Source organism: Pyrus communis, chromosome 2 (genome assembly GCF_963583255.1).
Source record: "Pyrus communis chromosome 2, drPyrComm1.1, whole genome shotgun sequence".
Classification (NCBI taxonomy): Eukaryota; Viridiplantae; Streptophyta; class Magnoliopsida; order Rosales; family Rosaceae; genus Pyrus; species Pyrus communis.
The window spans coordinates 33,436,074-33,458,167 of record NC_084804.1 but is presented as its reverse complement, the minus strand read 5'-3'; the positions used below and the strand labels follow the sequence as shown (position 1 = coordinate 33,458,167).

The 22,094-nt window shown below is 44.0% G+C and overlaps 1 protein-coding gene across 2 annotated transcripts; it reads left to right on the top strand.

Annotated features, from left to right (window-relative positions):
* Positions 1-18,080: 18,080 nt before the first annotated feature.
* On the top strand, positions 18,081-21,243 carry LOC137725484 (butanoate--CoA ligase AAE1). 2 transcript variants are annotated; one of them, XM_068464189.1, is made up of 3 exons: positions 18,081-18,150; positions 18,584-18,852; positions 19,435-21,243. In XM_068464189.1, exons 2-3 carry the CDS (start codon positions 18,655-18,657, stop codon positions 20,899-20,901), a joined length of 1,665 nt encoding a protein of 554 aa, XP_068320290.1. In that variant the 5' UTR covers positions 18,081-18,150; positions 18,584-18,654; the 3' UTR covers positions 20,902-21,243. The 2 variants fall into 2 exon arrangements, with proteins under 2 accessions (XP_068320290.1, XP_068320289.1); XM_068464188.1 differs by lacking the exon at positions 18,081-18,150 and adding an exon at positions 18,201-18,336.
* Positions 21,244-22,094: the final 851 nt, after the last annotated feature.

The window sequence follows — 22,094 nt, the reverse complement described above, 5'->3', positions numbered from 1 at the left end:
AGCACCTTCTTCTCTAAGGAATGGAAGGCTCTCGGCATCTATGATGCCATTGTTCTATCAACTATGGAGATTGCCATGGATAAGGAGTTGCTCCTGGCGGCCCTGAGTTTATGGTGTTCGGCCACCAACACAATGGTCCTGCCTTTCGGCCCCCTCGGCCCCACTATCCTCGACATTTCGGCCATCCTTGGGACTTCCCCGGCCGGCCTTCCTATTGACGCCGCCCTTTCCGGATACCCTTCTCCTCTTGACCTGAAGGTACTATTCGACGAAAGGGTCGTCGAGACGCTAAGCTGAGGCGATCGGGAGCCTTCAAGGGAAGAAGTTCAAAAGCTCCACAAGAACTTCTTCAACTACAACACGCTCATCCTTCATTTCGCCGGCCGAGGCGAGGAAGGCCTTAGGAAGGGCGAGCACGAGGCCTTCCTCTTCTACTGGTATAACAAGTTCATATGTTGTACCAGGTCAAACAAGTGCCTGGTGGAGAACATGCCGGTGGCCCAGGCACTGGCCAATGGTCGCTTGTTGGCGCTCAGTCCAGCCATACTCGCCAACCTCTACCGTTGCCTGGCTGAGGCGACCATTGGCAAAATTGACCCGCACCAGAACGGACCCCTTTGGGTGTTCCAACTCTGGTTGCAGAGCTACTTCTCCACCCTTCGACCAGAGGTTCCTGCCTTTGAACGAACGGCCGCCCTCGGCCTTCAACTGGCTTCTCGACTGGCACCACCTCATCGAGCCGATGAGGTCTTTAAACACTTCCTCAGCCTCGACGTCCTCTCGGATGATGAGTTCCTGGTGTGCCGGCGCCAGGAATACCCTTCCTCGCTCAGGCTTCCCACGGCAGCATGGGCCGAGTCCGAGGATGCGGACATTCGTCGGAGCTGGGGGTCGTTTGTTCTGGCCCGCGACCTTCCTTTGGGTTGCGATGCCCGCCGAGTCGGCTGGGAGGTCTATCACCCCCACTTCCTTGCCCGGCAGCTCGGCTATCTCCAAGGCTGCCCAGTCCCCCTGCTCGCCTCTCGGTCTCTCCTAAGTCGGGGACGTCTTACTAGTTCCTCTGAAAGGGAATGCAAGACGTCGGACCAAGAGTTCCAAGAGAAGTGCAGGAAATTTCGGCTTCGGCCGACGGTTCCTGAATCTTTGGGAACCGACACCTTCGGGGACTGGTGGGAGGAATATACCGGGGACTTCTTCGGCGCCCCGGCCGAAGATCTGGTGAGGAAAATCTTCGGCGATCGGCCCAGATCAGCATCCTCGACTCACCCTAAGGAGTCGGCCCAAGGTAGTATTTCCGCTTCTTTCCTCCTTTTGTTTTATTTCTCGTCCCTGTTATTAATTACTTTGCTCTTCAGGGGGTCGTGGGTCGAAGGTGGTCGAAGTAGTCGCTGCGGTGGCAAAGGCGAAGAAGCTGGTGCCCAAGAAGACAACCCTTGTCACCGAGCGAACGGTGCCTTCCAAGCGCCCCCACCGAGAGGCCGAGCCTGCGGAGGAGACCCCTCGCCCTTCTAAACGTGTCAAGAAATTGGCGAAGAAGGGCGACCGGGAAATTCATGTCGTTCCCAGTGATACTACTGGGACGCCTGCTTCCGCCGGCTCTCCATCTGTGCCGGCTGCCGCGGCCTCCCCAACCTCGAATCCTCCAGCCGTTTCCCCGGCAGATCCAAACGCCGCACCCGCTCCAGCTTCGGAGCCGGTCGTGGCACCTGAAGCACCCTTGTCTCCAACGGTCGTTTTGGAGGTATAATTCTGCTTTCACTTGCTTCCTTAGGTTTCTAATCGTAATGCTAACTGTTTTCTCTTTTTGTTCAGGATGTCGAGAGTGAGAGTGACGAAGTCCCGCTGCAACGCCGCCGTCGACCAGTCAACTCTCCTCCCGTCCATCCTCCTCCTGTAGTCGAGGTGACCGCTCGACCACGTCCTACTGCGGCAGAACGTGGCAAGAAACCCATGGTCGATCCTGAGGCCACGGCTAAGTCACCGATCCACCCGCAGGACAAAGACCCTCCCATTCCTCCACAGGAAGTCTCTTCGGCCTTTGTAAGTATTGTTTCTTTTGTGTTTTGAGTTTTTTGTGACACATGTTTTTGAAAAGATATTAAATGTCAGGTGCTTGAACATTCATTTCACCGGCAATTTTACGCGCCGAGGGGCGTTGTCTAAATTTCCTGGCCGCCGTCGTGGCCATCAAATGTAGATAACCTCCATCGGCCGCGTGAATTGCGTAGCGGTCTAAGGCACTGGGCTCGGCCATTAAGCTCCCTGGGTTAGAGCAATGACCCAGAGGGCATGGCCGAAGTCTCCTCTCAGCAGGTCTAAAACAATCCCCTTTTTCTTTATGCACTATATCACGTCTTACTTTCCCTCACAGTTTTCCTTTTATGTGCACAGCCATCGTGGGAAGTGGAACTTGACGCTCTGCTTCAAAGCACGACCGGTGAGGTCGGCTCCTCTGCAGCTCCGGCCGAATCGGCAGGAGCCACGTCCGCCGAAGTCTTCGTGAAGCTGCACGAAGTCCTATCTCTGACTGCTTCCCAAGCTCTCCGGTGCAAGGGCTTTGACTTTGTTGGGGAGTGTCTTAATGACCTCGCCAGCGGTGGTCACCTGAGCCCGGAGGGCATCTCTTTCCTAACCGACCTCCTGGAGCGGACTCGACAACACTTTCTTATCTTTGAGCGTGCCCTACAGGCCGAGGACGATTTGAAGGTGGCCAAGGTTGCGCATGAGGCTGGCCGAGTAGAGATGGAGGCTTTCAAGGCAAAGAAAGCAAAGCTGACCGAGTTTGATCTCCAGATCTCTGACCTCCAGCGTCAGATTTCTGACCTTCAACGTCAAAGGTCGGCTGCTGCTTCCGAGCTTGAGAAGGATTTTGAGGCTAACAAGGCTCGGCTGACGGCCTTCGCTGCCTGCGCACGGCGTATCCAGCAACTGCAGTGCAACAAGAAGACGCGGCAGGCTGAGATAATTTTGAGCGAGGCGAAGTGGCTGGAGCTGAAAGCTGCCCTTGAGACTTACCTCCCCTCGACCCCTTAGGAGTTCACCATTGTATTTGTACTTCTTGTAATGATTTTTTGTTATCAATACAATGGTCGTTTTGCTATACAATGGTCGTCTTGCTCTCAATACAATGGTCTTACTCTTGCATTTCCCATGTAATTGGATAGTACTTCTTTAAAAACTTTCCATTAATCGGCAATTTGTGAACTGAACCCGTCCGATCTCTTAGATGATATGCCCCCTTGCCGAGGACTTTGTGAACGATGAATGGCCCTTCCCAATTTGGCGACCACTTGCCAAATCTGGGGTCTTTAATTCCAACAGGCAACACAATTTGCCAAACCAGTTCTCCCTCGCCGAACGTTTTTTGTCTTACACGCTGATTATATGCTCGCTCGGCAATTTTCTTTTGTGCTATCAACAAGTTACCCGCGTCGATTCGACTTTCTTCCAAGTCTTCTAACTCTTGTCGCATCGCTTGACTATATCCAATACTGCACAAATCATTCTGCTCAATTACTCGCAACGAGCTTATACTCAATTCGACTGGTAACATAGCGTCGTGTCCATAAGTCAATGCGTAGGGAGTGGTTCCAGTGGCCGACCGGGGTGAAGTTCGGTATGCCCATAATGCTTCATTTAACTTCAAATGCCACAACCCCGGTTTCTCTTTTACCATTTTTTCAAGGATGCCTATCAACACTTTATTGCTTGCCTCGGCCTGCCCGTTTGCCTGTGGGTAATACGGCGTAGATTGCTCCAGTCGGATATTCAAACTTGCCGCGTATTCCCTAAACCTATCGGCCGTAAATATAGTACCATTATCAGTTATGATCGTTTCTGGCACGCCGAATCTGGTCACAATATTCTCCTCTACGAAGTTGCATACCTCTTTAGCAGTTAATTCGGCGTATGATCTTGCCTCGACCCACTTAGTGAAATAGTCAGTTGCTACCATTATCCACGCGTGTTTCGCTGCCCCTGATGATGGCGTGATTTTGCCAATTACGTCCATTGCCCAACCCCTGAATGGCCAAGGTTTAGTGACCGAGTGTAGTAATTCGGCCGGGGCTCTCTGTACAGGTCCATGAATTTGGCATGGTACGCACCTCCGTGCATATTCGATGCAATCTTTTAATATATTGGGCCAAAAATAACCGTGTCGTCGGAGCAACCAACGCATCTTTCGTCCGGACTGATGTGCCCCACAAATTCCTTCATGTACCTCGGCCATTACTTGGGTGGCCTCTTGTGGGCCGAGGCACAATAGTAGTAACCCGTCCTCGCTCTTGCGGTATAACTCATTTTGGTACGACACGTAATTCGTGGCGTGGACCTTCGTTCTAGTAGGGATGGGAGAGACATTACCCTTGTGCGTATTACGTGTGTGCGCTGGAGAGTTTGCCGATTGATCAAGGCTGGGTACGAGCGCAGACTTATGACTGCAATTCGGCCTAGCTTGCCCCCCATGAGTTGTGCTCCGGAGGCGATCTGGGCGAGTTCGTCGGCGTCTGTGTTGTGGATGCGTGAAATGTGTTCAAATGTGATCCGTTCGAACGACTCGGCCAGGTAGGTGGCGACCATGTGATAGGGCGCTAAAGTACAACTCATGCAACGAAACAGGCCGTTTATCTGGTTAATCACAAGTTCGGAATCACCGAGGACGAGAACGCGGGAGGCCCGTAGATCGTGTAAAACGTGGAGGCCGATAATGAGGGCTTCATATTCGGCCTGATTATTGGTGCAGCTGAAATCTAACTTGAGAGAAAAATACCATCGGCAGTGGTCTGGCGATTGAATTGCAATGCCCACACCCGCCGAGGTCGAAGTGCTGGAACCATCAAAATGCATAGTCCAATGACCATCGCGCGTGGTGATTAAACCGATATCGACGTTGTCTCCCTCAGAACCATAAGGGGAAGGGTGTTGGGCCAAGAAATCAGCGAGAGCTTGCCCCTTGACGGCTTTTTGGGGTACATACTGAAGGCTGAACTCGGATAACGCGAGCGTCCATTTCCCGATTCGGCCTTTGACAATAGGCCGAGTGAGCATGTATCGAATTACGTCTGTTTGGGCGATGACCTGCGTTACTGATGGGAGCATGTAATGCCGAAGCTTGGATGCAGCAAAAAACAAAGCTAAGCACAGTTTTTCGACAGGGGAGTAATTGAGCTCTGGTTCATTCAGATTTCGGCTAAGATAAAAGATCGCTTGTTCACGCCCTCCCTTGTTGTCTTGAGCGAGGAGACAACCAATGGATTCAGTAGCTGCCGAAATGTATAATTTAAGGGGTTTGTTGCGACATGGTGGAACGAGCACGGGTGGGGTTGAAAGGGCCACCTTAATTTGCGTAAATGCCATTTGATGCACTTCGCGCCATTCAAATTTGTCGGTATCCTTAAGTTTTAAGAGCGTAGAGAATGCCTTCATCTTACCCGTCGAATTGGCGATGAAGCGACGGAGGAAATTTATCTGCCCGAGTAACGACTGGAGCTGCTTCTTTGTCGTCGGCGGTGGGGCGCTAATGATGGCGCGGGCTTTATTTTCGTCGACCTCGATGCCACGATGGTGCACCAAAAATCCTAAGAAATTACCGGCCGAAACACCGAAAGCACACTTGGCCGGGTTCATCTTGAGGTTGTTTTTGCGCATGCGAAGGAACGCTTGCCTCAGGTCGTCCAGGTGTGTTTGACGACGTTTGGATTTTACGACCACATCATCGATATAAACTTCGACGATTGTACCGATTAAGTCGTGGAAGATCATATTCATGGCTCTTTGGTATGTGGCGCCAGCATTCTTGAGGCCGAAAGGCATGACTACCCATTTGTAAGTACCAAGTGCCCCCGGGCAACGGAAAGCCGTCTTGTGGACGTCAGCTTCGGCGATGAAAATCTGGTTATAATCCGCATGACCGTCCATAAAAGAGAGCAGTTCATGATTAGCCGCGGCATCAATTAATAAATCTGAGATCGGCATCGTATATTCATCCTTGGGAGTAGCCAGATTTAGATTACGGAAATCGATGCAAATACGAACGGCACCGTTTTTCTTTAATACGGGGACGATATTGGCCAACCATTCGACATACCGAGCGGTCCTAATAAACCCGGCTTTTAGAAGCCGAACTAATTCTTCCTTAATGCCGAGTTGTACTTCGTTTGAAAATCGGCGAGGAGGCTGTCGAAAAGGCTTACACCCCTCCTTGATGCGTAGTTCATGCTCCACAAGGTTTCGGTCGAGGCCTGGCATTTCATGATAACTCCACGCAAAGCAATCTTTAAATTCGTGGAGTAATTTACGGAGTTCGACCTTCATGGACGATGGGAGTAACGCACCAATAAACAATGTTCGAGGATCCTCGGCCGTGCCGACGTTCACTTCCTCTAACGGGTCCTTGACTTGAGGTCGATGGTCTTCGAGTTCGGCCGGCGCAGCCTGAACTTTATCGAAAGATAGAACGGGGCCGTTATCTGATTCGGCCAGAAATTCGATTAAATTGATGCCAGAATGTGGTTGTTTGGTAATGGCGTACCAATGGGCCAGCAGACGTTCCATTGTAGATGAAACCGCGGCCTGACGCCGTTCTTGTGTGGTGTGCTCAATCATCGGCATTGATAACCAAGTTCGCCAAGCCAAGTCTCGTCGAATCCTGTTGGACAGTCTCGGCGCCGACCTCAATCACTTTTTGTACTGAAATTCTCGTCGGCCGTCCATCCTCGTTAAGGCCTTGGAGGGTGATGTAGCCGACGTGATCATCATAATAGCGAGCCTGAATCATGTTGGTTTCAAATGGTTGGTTATCGGCCGGGTGAACTACGACCGATTTGCCATCCCAAAAGATGAGGACTTGGTATAATGATGAAGGAATGCAACTGGTTTGGTGGATCCAGTCGCGGCCAAGTAATGCGTTATAATCCGTCTTGGAATCAATGACAAAGAATGCCGTCATGTGTTGACGACCGGCAATGCTAACTTCCAGCGGGAGCACCCCTTTGGTCTGAGATTTGTCACCAACAAAGCTGCTCATAGTGATCCCTGACGGAATGAGTTCATTATCAGAACGGCGTAAAGCCTTCATGACGGATATTGGCATAATGTTGACCGTGGCTCCACAGTCGACAAATACTTTAGAAATGGGAAATCCTTCAATGTGAGCCGTGACGTACAACGGCTTCAAGTGTTGGAGATTAACCGAGGAGGAGCGGGGAAATAGCTCGGCCAAAGCTGCCTTAAGGTTATCTCCGCTTTGGTTTTCTCGGTCGTCGTCGTTTGCGACGAAGTCTACTTGTGTGGCTTCCTCGGTAACTACGTCCCCGTCCAAGAAACTCGACTGGTGGGTACTCGGTTGGAATTCAGCGGGTAGAACGTGTACCATACTAATCTCCATATGTTCGAGGACCGAGGGGCCCATTGGGTCATGGTCGTCGTCTTCCGGAGAACTATCTTCTGTAGCAGTCGTCGGAAAATCCTCGATCAGACTTTTGAGTTCCTCGGTAAGAGCTGGTATCCGAGACGTGGGAACCAAATTGAGTGTGGGTGAGCCATTTCCTTCGACGATGTGGACTGCCGAAGATTTACGTTGGTCCTTTGTTACACGGGCTCGTTCTTCATATGCAATACGGGCGTTCCTCGTGTCTAGATAGGTATCCAATCGTGCTATCCGTTTTTCCTCGTCGGCCGTGAGGCCGAAGAACGATACAGCTGAGAAGACTTCGAAATGATAGCGTAAAGGCTGAAGGTCTTCGAGCGAAAAGGGTAATTCGGCGGCGTCGATATCTGTATAAGGATCGACCTCAAAACCAAGGACCCGAGCCTCCCGTATATGTTGGAACCTAGCTTTAATGGCTGGATCAGAAGTTTTCTGGATAATCTGCTCGGCATCAGGACAAGTTAGCGCTAAGTCGAGGGCTTCCTGACATGCCTTGGGGAGTCCGTACAAATCATTTGCGGAGTATTTCTTATGAAATTCTCGCATGTATTCCATGGATGCACCGAGGAATGGAGGGTGTAAGTTGCGCCGTATTTTGATAAACGGCTCGCGCGGTGGTAACGGAGAAAGTTTCCTTTCGGCCTCTTGTGTAAAGTACTCTAGACGAGCTCTCGTTTCCCCAGGCCGGAGAAGGATCTTAATACGTTTCTCAGCCTCCTCAATAGTGGTTTCGAAATCAGCATCCGCTACTTTCTTCCCTTCGACTAACTCGGTCATGATAGTCGGGGTTGGCCGTTCGCCAATATCTTCCACGGCCTTTTTTGGTTGCCATTGGTTGGCCGGGCTAGCTTGCGCTTCTTGTCGCCGAGCCATGCAATCTATCCGTTGGCGGCGACGTTTTTGAGATTTAGATAGCGCCGTATACAAGCCAGTTGGAGAGTTGTAACTGTACCAGCGTTGATCCGATGTCCTTGGTGGTTTGAAAGTTTTGCGATCGGCTGGTAATCCTGAACTGTTGGCATTGCGCGAGTAATAATCCTCATTATAGAAAGGTGCGTCGAAATCAAGACGCCGCCTGACCGAGGTCTGGTCTTTCGGCTGTACTTGTGGGCCGAGTCGATCAAACACTTGACGTCGTGGACCTAATCCCTTTGATGATGTTGTAGGGGCCGTAGGTGATGTTGAAGATTTCTTCCCAGGTTCGACTGGTGTTTTACAATGGTCACATAAAACCTTCGATCCACAAGTTTCGTCGGATTTTGACCTTGTCATCGGCTCATCGGCGGGTCGCACCGATTGTTCCGTTGGTGGTGCATTTGAAAATATATCAAGCTTTAGTCTTGTTCGACCATTTTGTTGACGGATATGCTGCACCGGGACATATTCGGCCTTCCCTTTGTTCTTGGGAAGGTGGGCATCCACCATACCAATCGTTGTCGAAGGGAAAGGATTAACGTCGACCGCCATTTTTTCCGGAAATTTCAACTTTCCTTTTTCGATCCAGCTTTGAATTGTGTCCCGGAACACAACACAATTATTGGTTGCATGCTTATTAGAATTATGATACTTGCAGTATATCTTTCCTTTTAATTCATCGGCTTTAGGGATAGTATGCTCCGGCCGAAGCTTGATGATTTTTGCTGCCAATAACTGATCGAAAATTGCGTCAGCTTTGGTGATATCAAAAGTGTATACTTTTGATGACTTACCCGTTTCCTCGGCGGTCAAACGGGTTTTGGCGTCTTTGGTATTTACTTGCGCCAAAGCCTTGCAAACATAGGGTTTGTCTATTATGATCTCGGCCGCATCCACACTAGCATACTGAGGGTCTTCACTTTCGGCCGATGCATAGCTCACCGTGGGGTTCTTATACAACGTCCCCCGGGATGGTGACTTTGATATCTTTTCTTCTCGGAGCAGATACTCATATTGTTCGACGTGTTGAGCAAGTTCGTACATATCTCGAATATTTGCCCCCAGAAACTTCTTTTTGTACTCCACGTCCAATCCGTTGAGGGCGATCCTGACGAATTCCACTTCGGGGAGTGGCACTCGGCACCAATTCCTGGCCGATTTAAACCTTGTTAGGTATTCCATTGGAGATTCATCAGATGCTTGAGCCATCCTGGCCAAGGATGATATGGACATCTCCATCCCTGGCCGATAGAATTGTTCATGGAACTTTTCGACCAATTCTTCCCAACTCTGCACGGAGTTGGGTGGAAGATTAATGTACCAGGTGAAAGCTGAGCCTGTCAGTGAAAAGTTAAACAGCCGTAGTTTGTAGAAATCACTATTGACGTCCCCACACTGCGCTGTAAACCGAGCCACATGTTCTAGTGAGGATAAAGATGATTCCCCGGCGAAGAGGCTGAAATCGGGGATCTTAAATCCTCGTGGGTATTCAAACCTTTCCACATAAGCCGGGTATGGGTGAATGAATTTTGGAAACTTCGGCCCTTTCTTTAGGGCCGAATCAATCATTCTCTGGATTTCTGTCACGTTTATGGAAGCGTCTTCATCTCCCTGACTTGGTCCCTCGGATCTATTTCCTGGTCCTCTTCTCTCTAAGGGGACTGGTTGCGGCTGAGCGGACCCTCTCTCGGCTGGTATGGGCACATTTGTCGGGAGCTGCCGCGGTTGGCCGACCTGTCCATCTTCGAAAGCTTTACTGACTAGTAGTTCAAGCATTCTGGTTTGTGTATCGCTGTTACTACGTATTGCGTCTAGCAAATCATTCATCTTCTGACCAATCGACTGCTTGACCTGACGATATTGTTCATCCAGTCGTCTTCGAAGGAAAGTCCTAGTTGGTGGATCGGAACCTTCCCCGCCATCGTCATCACAATCTTCCACAATCCCTTCCATGAACATTCCAGCTGTTTGATTCGGGACTGCGGGGTTGTGAAGTTGCCCGCCGAGACAGACCTCATTCTCTCGGCGTGTTACACTTGTGGCCTCAGGCGGCGCAATTATGATCGGATTTTTTGTAGAGTGCAAATCCTGCCCAAGGCCTTGCACTGGTAAGTCAGTCGTTGACTTTCCCATGGTTGTTTTCTGCTTCGTAGACCGTGTCTCAATGGTCATGAACTCTGAAGGTTTAGCACAAATGGTCCCACTGGGCGTGCCAAAATGTTGACCCTAAAAATTACAAAACCTACGTGGCGCGCAGGCCGAGTAACTAGTAAACTAACTACGTCCTTCGGTTGAATGCGGGGCGTGCCAACTCGTCGGCCGAGCTCGGCCGAGGAGTAAAATTTGTTGATGTCGCTTTGAGCGCGTCGTTGACTTCTTTATCTTGCGATTGCGACCGAGGAAGGAACACTCTCGGTCTCTGAGTTCTACAGCCTGAAGACAAGGCTGCTAATTCTGCGGAGTTCAATAATCGTCGAAGCCCGATTCGGTCACCGTGATTATATTCGTGAGAGTATAAGCACGTCGAATCGAGACCAAGGTGTATGGGCACAGGTACTCGAACGTGATGTATGTCTTCATGGTAAACGTAGTTCGGCCGTCGGAATGCCGAACCCTGAAACCTACTTGCGAGTATCCAATCATAAAACCACTCGGCGTCCTGTACGCCGAGCAATGCGATTCGTAACACCTAACTATGCCGAGAAAGCTTAGCAAGGTGAACTCTGCCAACAAAGGTTCGAAAACCTTTCTCGACCGAGACTTGGATAGATAATCGGTCGACCTCGACGCAGTGCTGTTTATCCAAACTGAAGGTGCTTCTCGGTCGGCTGATTCTGCGGCAGCAGTGCTGTTTATCCAAACTGAAGGTGCTCGCCGGGCGCTTCCACAGTGCTGTTTATCCAAACTGAAGGTGTGTCGGCAGGAAAAGAAAAGGAAAAATCTCAAGGTGTTTGAGAGGTTTTGCGCAGGGCAATTGTATGCTGATTCTGAAGGTCCTTTCTGTTTGCATGATTTCTTGTATTTATAGTGCCCCATTCCTTGAAACTGACTCCGATTTGGATTGGGAGTCCTTGTCCCATTTCGCTTCTTCTTCGAACAAACCTACTCCTACTGGGATTCTGAATTTTCCTTCTTTTCGGGACTTCATTCCTTGCTGGTCGAGAATCCTAGTTGCACCAGGACTCCCTCGACCTTTCTATTTATCTGGACTACCTATGATAGGATTTGGCCGACCCTGTTAGCTGGCCCGGGCCCTATTATTCGGCCCATAGTATTTATCATCTCCTTGGGCCGAGCACATCCTGCTGCTCGGCCTAGCAATAATATTTTGGGCCCAAACAGGTACGTACCATAAGGTCTACTTCTTTTGGAAAAGAAGAACTAAAAGAGAGTTACAACTACATAGTCTAAATCCATCCTAGAACAAAGCACTTGAGCTAAATGTTGGCTCATTTTCCTTGTCTTCTTTGTGCAGCAGCAGCTCAAGCATTTTTCACAAGTTGAAAAGATGAAATATTTAGTGAGAGAAAGAGAGAGTCGTAAAAAGAATTGGGCTTTGTCTCTTCAGCTGATAATGGTGTCGGAGGAAGCGAGTCGCTCACCGATTCGAGCGGTGGCAAGTCGAGAAAGAGCAGCAATTCTAGCAAATCGAACTTGGAGATTTCCAGTGAGGAAAGGAAGAGAAAATGCCTTTCTAGCTGTTGCCTTTGGTTTATTAGGGAGGTCAGAAGATTTAACAGTGTTTGGTTAAGTTAAATGAACGGACAGGTGTCACATATTTAGAATGGAGAGAGAGAGGCCACATGGGTATTTGGGCGCAGAAAATCTGGACTCCCTTTCAAAATGCTCTTAAATTTTCAATCTTCAATGGAGACGTCAGTGTCTGATTATTCTTGTTCAAGTGGGACCCATACATACATATTTTAAAGGAATACTTTGGATGTGATTTCTAATCCTTAACATTCTTTAATTAAAACCTTAAGGGTACGTTTGTTGCACGGGATTGTCTCGGATTAGATTAGCTGCATGAACTAAGTTGAACTGGTTTAGACTAGACTAAGCTGGATTAGCTTAATGAAATGTTTGATGTAGTGTCAAACTAAAAAACATGATTATGAAAACCCATTCACAACAAAGCAACCCATCACAATTTTTCCCAAAAGAAATTAAATTCACACAAAAATAATCAATGTGGATTTTGCGAATAAGGATAGAAAATGTACCAACAAGAACAAATAATGCTAAAGTTGTATACCAGATCAAGCAAAAATATACACATATATACAAACTCAGCCAAATATATATATATATATATATATATATGCAAACCCAGTGTATCGAACGAAGCAATTGATCATTTCATCTTAAATTAGAAAGAACCCACCATTTTAAACACCATCACACCAAACAAAACATTTTCAAAAATCTGAAATTTCATATTATATTTACCAAAAAATAAGTAAATCTGAGAAAAATTAGAGAGGAGATCTGATGCATACAATTGTTGCGTCTCTTGAAGACACGTCTTTTTATCAATTTTTGTTGCCTAGATGGCCTCGACAGCCAACATCATTTGAACGTTAGCCTCCTTCTGAGACAATTGAGTCGGTGATACGGCGGCAATAGCCATCGTTGAGACTTCGACAAAGAAAGCGGGAGATAACCTTCATAAAAGGAGTGGGTGGCACCAACAACAATTTCAGCCTCGGATCGAGCAGACCTATCTGCGGGTGGTAATCGAATTTTGGAATTCAGGTGGTGGGTGGGGCTGTCAGTGCAAAGATAGAGCAAAAGGTAGAGATGCGAAAGGTAATTACTGTTCATTAAAAGTAGTTACTGTTCACTGAGTGGATTCAATAGTGAGTTGCCCTAGGAGGCTTTTGCAACGTTGGAGTTGCTCTAAAGAGACTGGCAAGTTTTTGGTAAGAAATTTTCTTCTGTTGCAGAATTTAGTGAGGTTATTATTGTAAACTTAAACATCCTTGTGAGTTTTGTTTGGAAGCTTTAATGCTCGAGTTTGAGGTTTTTCCCCGACTATCGTGCTTGACCTACTCCATTGTATTGCATAGTAACACAAGTTGTTGTTCATTGTTTTGACACAGGCTAGTTTCGTTAATGGATAGGCTTGTTGATTCAGTTGCATTGCCTGCCATTTACCTCCCATTATTGCAGATCTTCCGATTTTTATAATGGTTGGATGGTTGAATTTTTGTTTTTGTTTCATATACTCAGGCCTCATATGGCAACCAAACGATAGAATAGACTTAATTTCATACTGACGTTGATCTTACACCAAGATTTTGTTTTGGGCAAAAGGCACCAAGAATTTAAGTTAGGCACTCTTTTTTTTTTTTTTTTTTTTTTTTATAGATTTTGTACTTTACTACGAAGTTGGCAAATAATTTTCAAATAATATAGTGCTACGGCTATGATGACCTTGAAAGACTTTACTATGAATCTCATGGAAGCTTGAAGGTTTGATGGACGGATTGATGTAACATGGCAAAAGAAATTGTTTGAAATTTTAAACAAACATACTAACATAAATAATCACCACAACAGGAAAATCATAAGGATTAGTTTGGCCTATGATATAAAAAGAGACATGTTGGTCATTGTTTTAAAGCCGTAAACACCTCTTTACGTAGTGATCGTCTACAACTTCAAAATATAACTCTTCAATTGTCACAAGGTGTCTGATCTGCTACATACAATTACGACAGACATGCTGCCAGTGTTTATCAACTATACTTTTATGAAACTTGAGCAGTCACAACAATAAGATCACTATTCACATAGTACATCAAGTCTATCTGCAAATATCCATTAACAAAATTTAGCCAATAAGATATAAGCCATTTGTATTTTGATATAAGCATGTTAGCAATCAATAATTTGTTTTCTGAAAAGTAAAATCATTTGATAAGCATGTTAGCAATCAAAAATTTACTTTTTGAAAAGTAAAATCAAACGATAGGAATTTGCCGTGGAGGACTATGTGCGATTAGGAAATAAGAGTTGCAGCCAGGTCTCCACTCAAATTGTTGGAAAAATTTGGTCATGTGATGCAACTTCTTCTATAATAAATCACATAAGCTAAATGTTGGTAATATTCTTACACCCTAAAATATTAAAATGAATAAAACTAATGTAATGACAATGAAATGCTTCTCTTTTATAGCGATTATATCGATCTCCAAAGAGTAGATTTTGCCTCTCGGAGACAATGTTTTGGTGTAGCAAGTTATGGCACCCTACCCTCCATGATACAAAAACCTATAATCCTTATAAGTGTACACTCGCAGTACCTGGATGGGGTGAATATCTTGCTTTTCCATCGATACAAAACAATTGAATGACATAACAACACTTGAGAGAATGAGAGATCCATAGACGAGAGAGAGGAGAGGATTTGAGAGAGAAAAATAGATGAAAATATATGTAAGAAATCAAAATGGTCTATTATTTTGCCACAATGTAAAAGGGAGTGTATACAGGGAAGGGATAATCTCCGGATCCATTTCACCTATAATCCTCCTCATCAAACAATTTGGGTCTTTAAAATTTGATCAAACGGCTAAAAACACGGGCCCACTTTAAAAGTTATAATAATTTTAGTTGTTGGATCAAATTTTAAGGACCCAAATTGTTTCATGAGAAATATTAGATGGAAGGAATCCGGAGAGGATCCCTTTCCTGTATATAGGACACAATGAGCAATTAAATATTAGCCATATAATTAGCTAAGAGCATTTTCAATGGAGATGCCAAAAAAATATACCTAACTTGTATTTGATGATTGAGTTGATGTTGAAATAACATCTTTAGACGATCTCTATAAAAAATGTCAAATTATAAAAGTCAAATTACAATTGATGGATGATGTGACAATCTAAAATCTTATGTCAAATTTTGCATTTTTTCAATCTAATTGTCAAATGTTATTTTATTATTTTAATAGAACTTTACCTTATTGTAATTATTAAAAAAAAGTTAAAGCAAAATTTTTGTTCAGTTGAAATGGTAGTGAAATAAGAGACCTATAATTAAAATGAATTAAATATAAATTTGACATTGATGTCAAATTTAACTCTAAATCACAAAGTTTTTAAACCAATCAGCCAACAACATTTCGGTTGAATAGATTTTTGAGGTTAAATATGCTGACATTCCTTTGATATCACCTTGGGGTTTCAAAATTGGCGGCCAGGGCGCCGGAAACTGCTGCGAGATCAAGTCTAACAGCTGACTGGAGCTTAATTAGTCTGACATACAAGAGTGAGATCAACAATTTTGTTGATTTGGTGATGAAGGGATCAATATGATCCCGATTTAAATATGGTGTGGAAGCAACAAGGAAGAGATCGTACAGCAGCGGAGTAATGTGGGTATCTGCCGAGTTTGAGTGTGGGTGGTGGTTGTCGGTTTGGGGTAGCTGTTGTGAGAAAAATCAAATCACGGAGGAAGTAAAGGGAAAATGGCCCGCCAAAAAATTCAAAACCCACCTCTCAAATCCTCTGAAAACTTCAAAGCCACAACTACATGGTCTAAATCCATCCTAGAACAAAGCACTTGAGATAAATGTTGGCTCATTTTCCTTGTCTTCTTTGTGCAGCAGCAGCTCAAGCATTTTTCACAAGTTGAAAAGATGAAATATTTAGTGAGAGAAAGGGAGAGTCTGTTGGAACTTACTTGTGTTATGTGGGACTCCCAGTCCCACATCGCCCATACACCCTTTCACATAACTCTTTATAAGTGAATTCACTCACTTATAGTTTGAATTGAATTGGACTAAAGACATAGACCTTGGGCCTTAGAGTTTGAAGGTTTGGTTGTTTAAATTAAATGTCAAAGATGGGCCTTAGACCTTGGGGCTCGGATGGACGAAAAACACAAGTTACGTTTTTGATTTTTTGGATTCAGTTTTTTCCGAAAGGATAAACTGATTGAACAGTTGCATTCGGTTTTCTTTTTAAAAACTGATATGTTGGATAAGTTCAAATGATGCCATTATATATATGGCAATAAAATCAGAAACAAGGATCAATTAATTCCATATTCATTCCTCCATAAATTTCTCTGAGAACCACACAACCGATTCGCCAAGAATCCAAGTTCGAGTGCAAGAACTTGGATTAGATAGTTGTATCCTGCAAGATAGACGTCCATTGAACTGCTGCACTGAAGTAAGGACGAATTTCTGTCTTAGGAGATTGCTTCTGCAAGCCTCTATCATCATAAACAAGTCAGTGATTTATGATTTTATATATAATCTCATTACGTGTTTATGTTTTAATATAGTGTATTTGTCGTTGATGTTTTTATATTTGAAATAAAACTGTGCAAATTGTTATATAATATACACTTGACATTTGATTGGTTATAACAGAGTCGTAGTGAAAAGAATTGGGCTTTGTCTCTTCAGCTGACAATGGTGGCGGAGGAAGCGAGTCGCTCACCGATTCGAGCGGTGGCAAGTCGAGAAAGAGCAGCAATTCGAGCAAATTGAACTTGGAGATTTCCAGTGAGGGAGAAACAGAAGATTTGGTAAAGTTAAATGAACGGACAGGTGTCACATATTTCGAATAGTCATAGAGGGGCCACATGGGTATTTGGATGCGGAAAGTCTGGACTCCATTTGAAGATGCTCTTAAATTTTCAATCTTCAAATAGAGACGTCAGTGTTTTTGTTCAAGTGGGACCCATGCATACATATTTTAAAATATGTTATGTTTCCATCTTGGTGGGACTCAATCCAATCAAAAGTAAACAAGTTGCTTTGGAAGCGGTGAAAAATATTTAAAAAATCAAAATAAAGGATTTGACAGTGCTGTGTATTTTTACGCCAGGAGCTTGATGCCAAATTTCAACTCAGTTTAGCAAACCGGTTGGAGAAACATATGCTGCCAAAAGTTAACGTTGGAGCCTCCATTGTGAAATTGAAACATCGGTTAGAGATGCTCTAATAAGATGAGAAAATGTTAGATTATGTAATTGTCCAATTAATAGGTTAATCAAGATGACATCTTGAAAGAGGAAAATGTAATTTAGAGCCCCAATGTTATTAATGCATTAGTTTTCATTTGCAAACAAAATTGAAACAAAATTTTTAAAGAAATCATTAAAAACGACATTATCATGACCAATGGAGTTTTGAGTGAAGAGTTGTATTATGAAATACTCAAACAAAAATTTCAACACATAACGTTTTCAGGATGAAAATTTTATTTAAACTACGATTGCTAATGGACACATCACAAGTGTACGAGTGATGACATTTGCAACTTGAAATTATCCTATCACCACTAACCCTGCCTGACCACAAAAATATCCACACATCATACACTCTCTCTCTCTTGTTCTTATTTATTTATGAGTAATATTATTCGTTTCATATTTTTATATCACATTTCTATATCATTTTAGATGACATCTAATGTGAACAGTCATATCATTTGAAAAATTTGCAAAACGCAAGGAAATGAAGGAGAAAGAGTCATCCTTGTATACCACAATCATCATTTAATTAACTAGTTTTTCTTAATTATTAGTTTATTATATAATGAAATAAATTTAAAAATCTGATTAATTCAAATGATGTGGCTATCCATATCAAATATCATTTAAGGTGGTATGAAAATATGGTATAAATAACATTACTATTTATTTATTATTTTGTGTGTGATGATTCTCTCTCTCCGCGTCTTGTTCTCTGCGGTGCTCAATCATCTGTCTGTGCTTGGAGCAATCCCAAAGCCAAAGGGAAGATCCTCCTTCTCTTTAATCCAACGGCAACACAAACCCAAGTGAGATTGCTTCTCCACTTTTGATCCTCCATTGCCGATTGCTGCTCTCTATCTCTCCCATTTTTCATCCGTTTGGTATCCGTGAGTCTGTTTCTGTTATTAAATGTGGATTTTAGGGTCATCAAGAAACCTTTGCTCAACGATTGAAACCCAATTGTCTCGGCCTTGAGTTTTGTTGGGTACAACGTAAGATGGATAAACAAAATACATACATAGATATTGTACTATGATTTTAAACCTACTCGGAATCTACTCGTTTTAGTGCTGATAAAGATTCAACCTTTTGTTGTTGTGGTTGTTTTTCTGCCTGCATTTTCTCGCTCCAAATACCTTTTGTTTTTGTTTGTTTGCTTCATACGGGTCTATATGCTGCGGATCCTGTTCTCCACGGTCTAACAGAAGAAGGATGACATATGATGTTTTTGTGTCGCAGGGAAGTTATTCACTTGTTAGGCTTTCTATCTATTATTTCCAAGAGGGAGGGCTGCCTGGCTGGTAAAATTGATGGAGGGTTCGATCAGGTGCTCTGCCAACAACATCCCTCTTTCTCCGATCAGCTTCTTGGAGCGCTCCGCCATAGTCTACAGAGACAGGCCATCTGTTGTGTATGGCAACATCGTCTACACTTGGAGACAGACACTTGAACGATGCACCAGACTCGCTTCTGCTCTTGCCCAGCTCGGAGTTTCTTACGGAGATGTGGTAAGAAACCAACTCCATGTCTTGGGTTATGTAACACTCTCATTTTGTACAACCCTTTGCTTTTTGTGGCGTCCCAGATTTTTGTGGCTTCGGTGGTGTGGTTAGTTTCTTGTTTGCCTCTTTGCTTTTGTTTCCTCAATCTGTTACTTATGTCACAATGTTTAATCAACATAGCTATGGAGGAGAGGGTGGTTGTGAACTTGTGATTACTTTAAGTTCTGTGGTTTTTGCATCGTTCGTGTTCAGGCTGCTTTGAACACCTTTGTAGCTCAAGTATATGAATTTTAAAGTTTCTTCTTTTATGACCTGAGCAGACATGAATTTTTTATTCATTTACTAATAAAGTTATCCATGCTAATAAAGTCATGCTTCTATATCTCATCACTTTCGTTCTAGGCAACGGATGAATATCATGCCCACAGTGCAACATTTTTTCTCCCTGATTTTCGTTTCTGATTTCTTTTTCAATTTCTCGCTCTCCCCTTCTTATATGGCTTGAGATAAATCCTTAAAAGTGTTGACATTAAATTGTGATGACCAGTTCTACCTGTGCCTGCAATAAGCTTTTGTTCTTTCGGACAGGTTGCTGCATTGGCTCCAAATATTCCCGCAATGTATGAGCTCCATTTTGCTGTTCCAATGGCAGGGGCAGTTCTCTGTACACTTAATATACGCCATGATTCACAAATGGTGTCAGTGTTACTAAAACATTCAGATGCCAAAATCATTTTTGTAGACTACCAATTGTTTCATGTTGCTAAAGGAGCAATTGATATTCTATCCAAGACTAGGACCAAGCTGCCCGTTTTAGTCTTAATCCCAGAGAGTGATCAATCATCCCCTGACTTCTGTAATCCCACTTCCGGGAACTTGGAATATGAGAGCCTGTTAGGACGTGGAAAATTTGATTTTGAGATCCGACGACCAAAAGATGAATGGGATCCAATTTCACTCAACTACACTTCAGGCACTACATCGAGCCCAAAAGGCGTCATTTATAGTCACAGAGGTGCCTATCTTAATTCTTTCGCAGCAGCTCTACTTAATGAGATGAGCTCATTGCCTGTATATTTATGGTGTGTTCCCATGTTTCATTGCAACGGGTGGTGCCTCACTTGGGCTGTGGCTGCTCAGGGTGGTACTAATATCTGCCAAAGGAATGTTACTGCAAAGGGCATTTTTTGCCGTATTTCTCAGCACAAGGTAACCCACATGGGTGGTGCACCAACAATTTTAAACATGATTGTGAATGCTCCAGTACATGAGCGGAGACCACTTCCAGGTAAGGTAATAGTCATGACTGGGGGTGCACCGCCACCAGCCCACGTACTCTTCAAGATGGAAGAGCTAGGGTTCAGTGTAACCCATTCATATGGTTTGACAGAAACTTATGGACCTGGTACAGTTTGTGCTTGGAAACCTGAATGGGACTCCCTGCCTCGAGATGAACAGGCAAAGATCAAGTCCCGACAGGGATTGCAACATCTTGGCATGGAGGAGGTTGACGTTAAAGATCCTGTCACCATGAAGACTGTACCAGCTGATGCAAAAACCATGGGGGAGGTTATGTTCAGAGGTAACACTGTAATGAATGGATATTTGAAAGATCATCAAGCAACAACAGATGCATTTAAAGGGGGATGGTTTCGTAGTGGTGACTTGGGTGTGAAACACCCGGATGGTTACATAGAGCTAAAGGATCGTTTAAAGGACATTATCATTTCTGGGGGTGAAAATATTAGCACAATCGAGGTTGAATCAGTGCTTTTCAGCCACCCGGATATTCTCGAGGCAGCAATTGTGGGAAGGCCTGATGATTATTGGGGGGAGACGCCCTGCGCATTTGTGAAGTTGAAGGATGGCTGTAATACTGACAAAGAGGAGATTATTAAGTTTTGTAGGAATCGGTTGCCCCACTATATGGCTCCTCGGACTGTTGTTTTCGCAGATCTGCCAAAGACTTCGACTGGGAAGGTGCAGAAGTATGTACTGAGAGAGAGGGCAAAGTCCATGGGAAGTCTCTCCAAGAACAGCATCAGCAAACTGTAAAAATTCCCTTATTGCTCCTTTGAGTTCTGCATTGTATTATTGTCAATTTCCCTTTGTTTTGCTTCTCTATTGACACTTACATCCTGTGACACTTGCATCTTCTTCTCCATGAGTTGATTCCCAAGGACTGCCGTCGGATCATGCTGGATCCATGCAGCTAAGAGGAATGATTATTTTACCAACTACTTGGCCGATGTCGATGTGCATCACCTTCCGCGTACGTAAATACTATAGAATATCATCAATATCTTAAAGGAGACATGAAACCAAAAGCGCAATGCTTGTACAAATTGTAAAACAATTATTTGAGATCTCAGTAAAGAGCAATCGTTTTAGATTTGTAATTACAAAATACAGTTACAACATTTCTATGTAAAACTAACGCAGAATGCGTCGGAAATTTGACGAAATAAAATACGATATATAATATATGGTTCTAATTCTCATTGCATTGGTGTTTTCTATGCTAATACCTTACACGATGTGTTGTAGATGATAAGGTCTAAGTTGGATACCATACCTATGTGACGATACCTCACTAATATGATGCTATGAAATCTTAACATGGTATTAGAATAGTTTACTGATATGGCCCAATTAACGAAGAGGGGGTGCCACTAGACAAAACAATTATGGACAACTCTTTTCTATCCCCTTTAATCAATGGTTAGGTTGTGAAATTGATTCAATACAATGGTTACATTATCTAACATGTTATGATCATTAAATACTTTGATGAATGGGCATTGCAACTGTCACACCTTCTCGATCGACCTTTTTCATGGATATAATGTCTTATATTATTGTTTGGCTGCATTTGCTGTATGTCTCTCTCAAGATAGACATAAAAATCGTAACGTTCTCTTATCCTTGTTCAGCTCAAAATCAGGTATTCTTTTAGTTCCTTGTTTTCTGTTGTGTTTTGATTTAGGAAAAGAAATTAAAAGTAGACGACAAGTTCGATATCAAATTAATATGAGACATTACCTTAATCTCCAATTCTTTTAGTATGAATAAAATCATTGTATTAAAAGAATTGATTTTATCAAATACTCTATAGCACTTGATAATCAACTCCCATGAGATGTCCAGACCTTTTTTTTTTTTCTCCCCCTTCTCTCACAGTGGTCCAGACCGTTTGGTTAAGTGAGTACTGAGAGTGTTTTAGGAAATTGTACTTAGCTATATTTGCG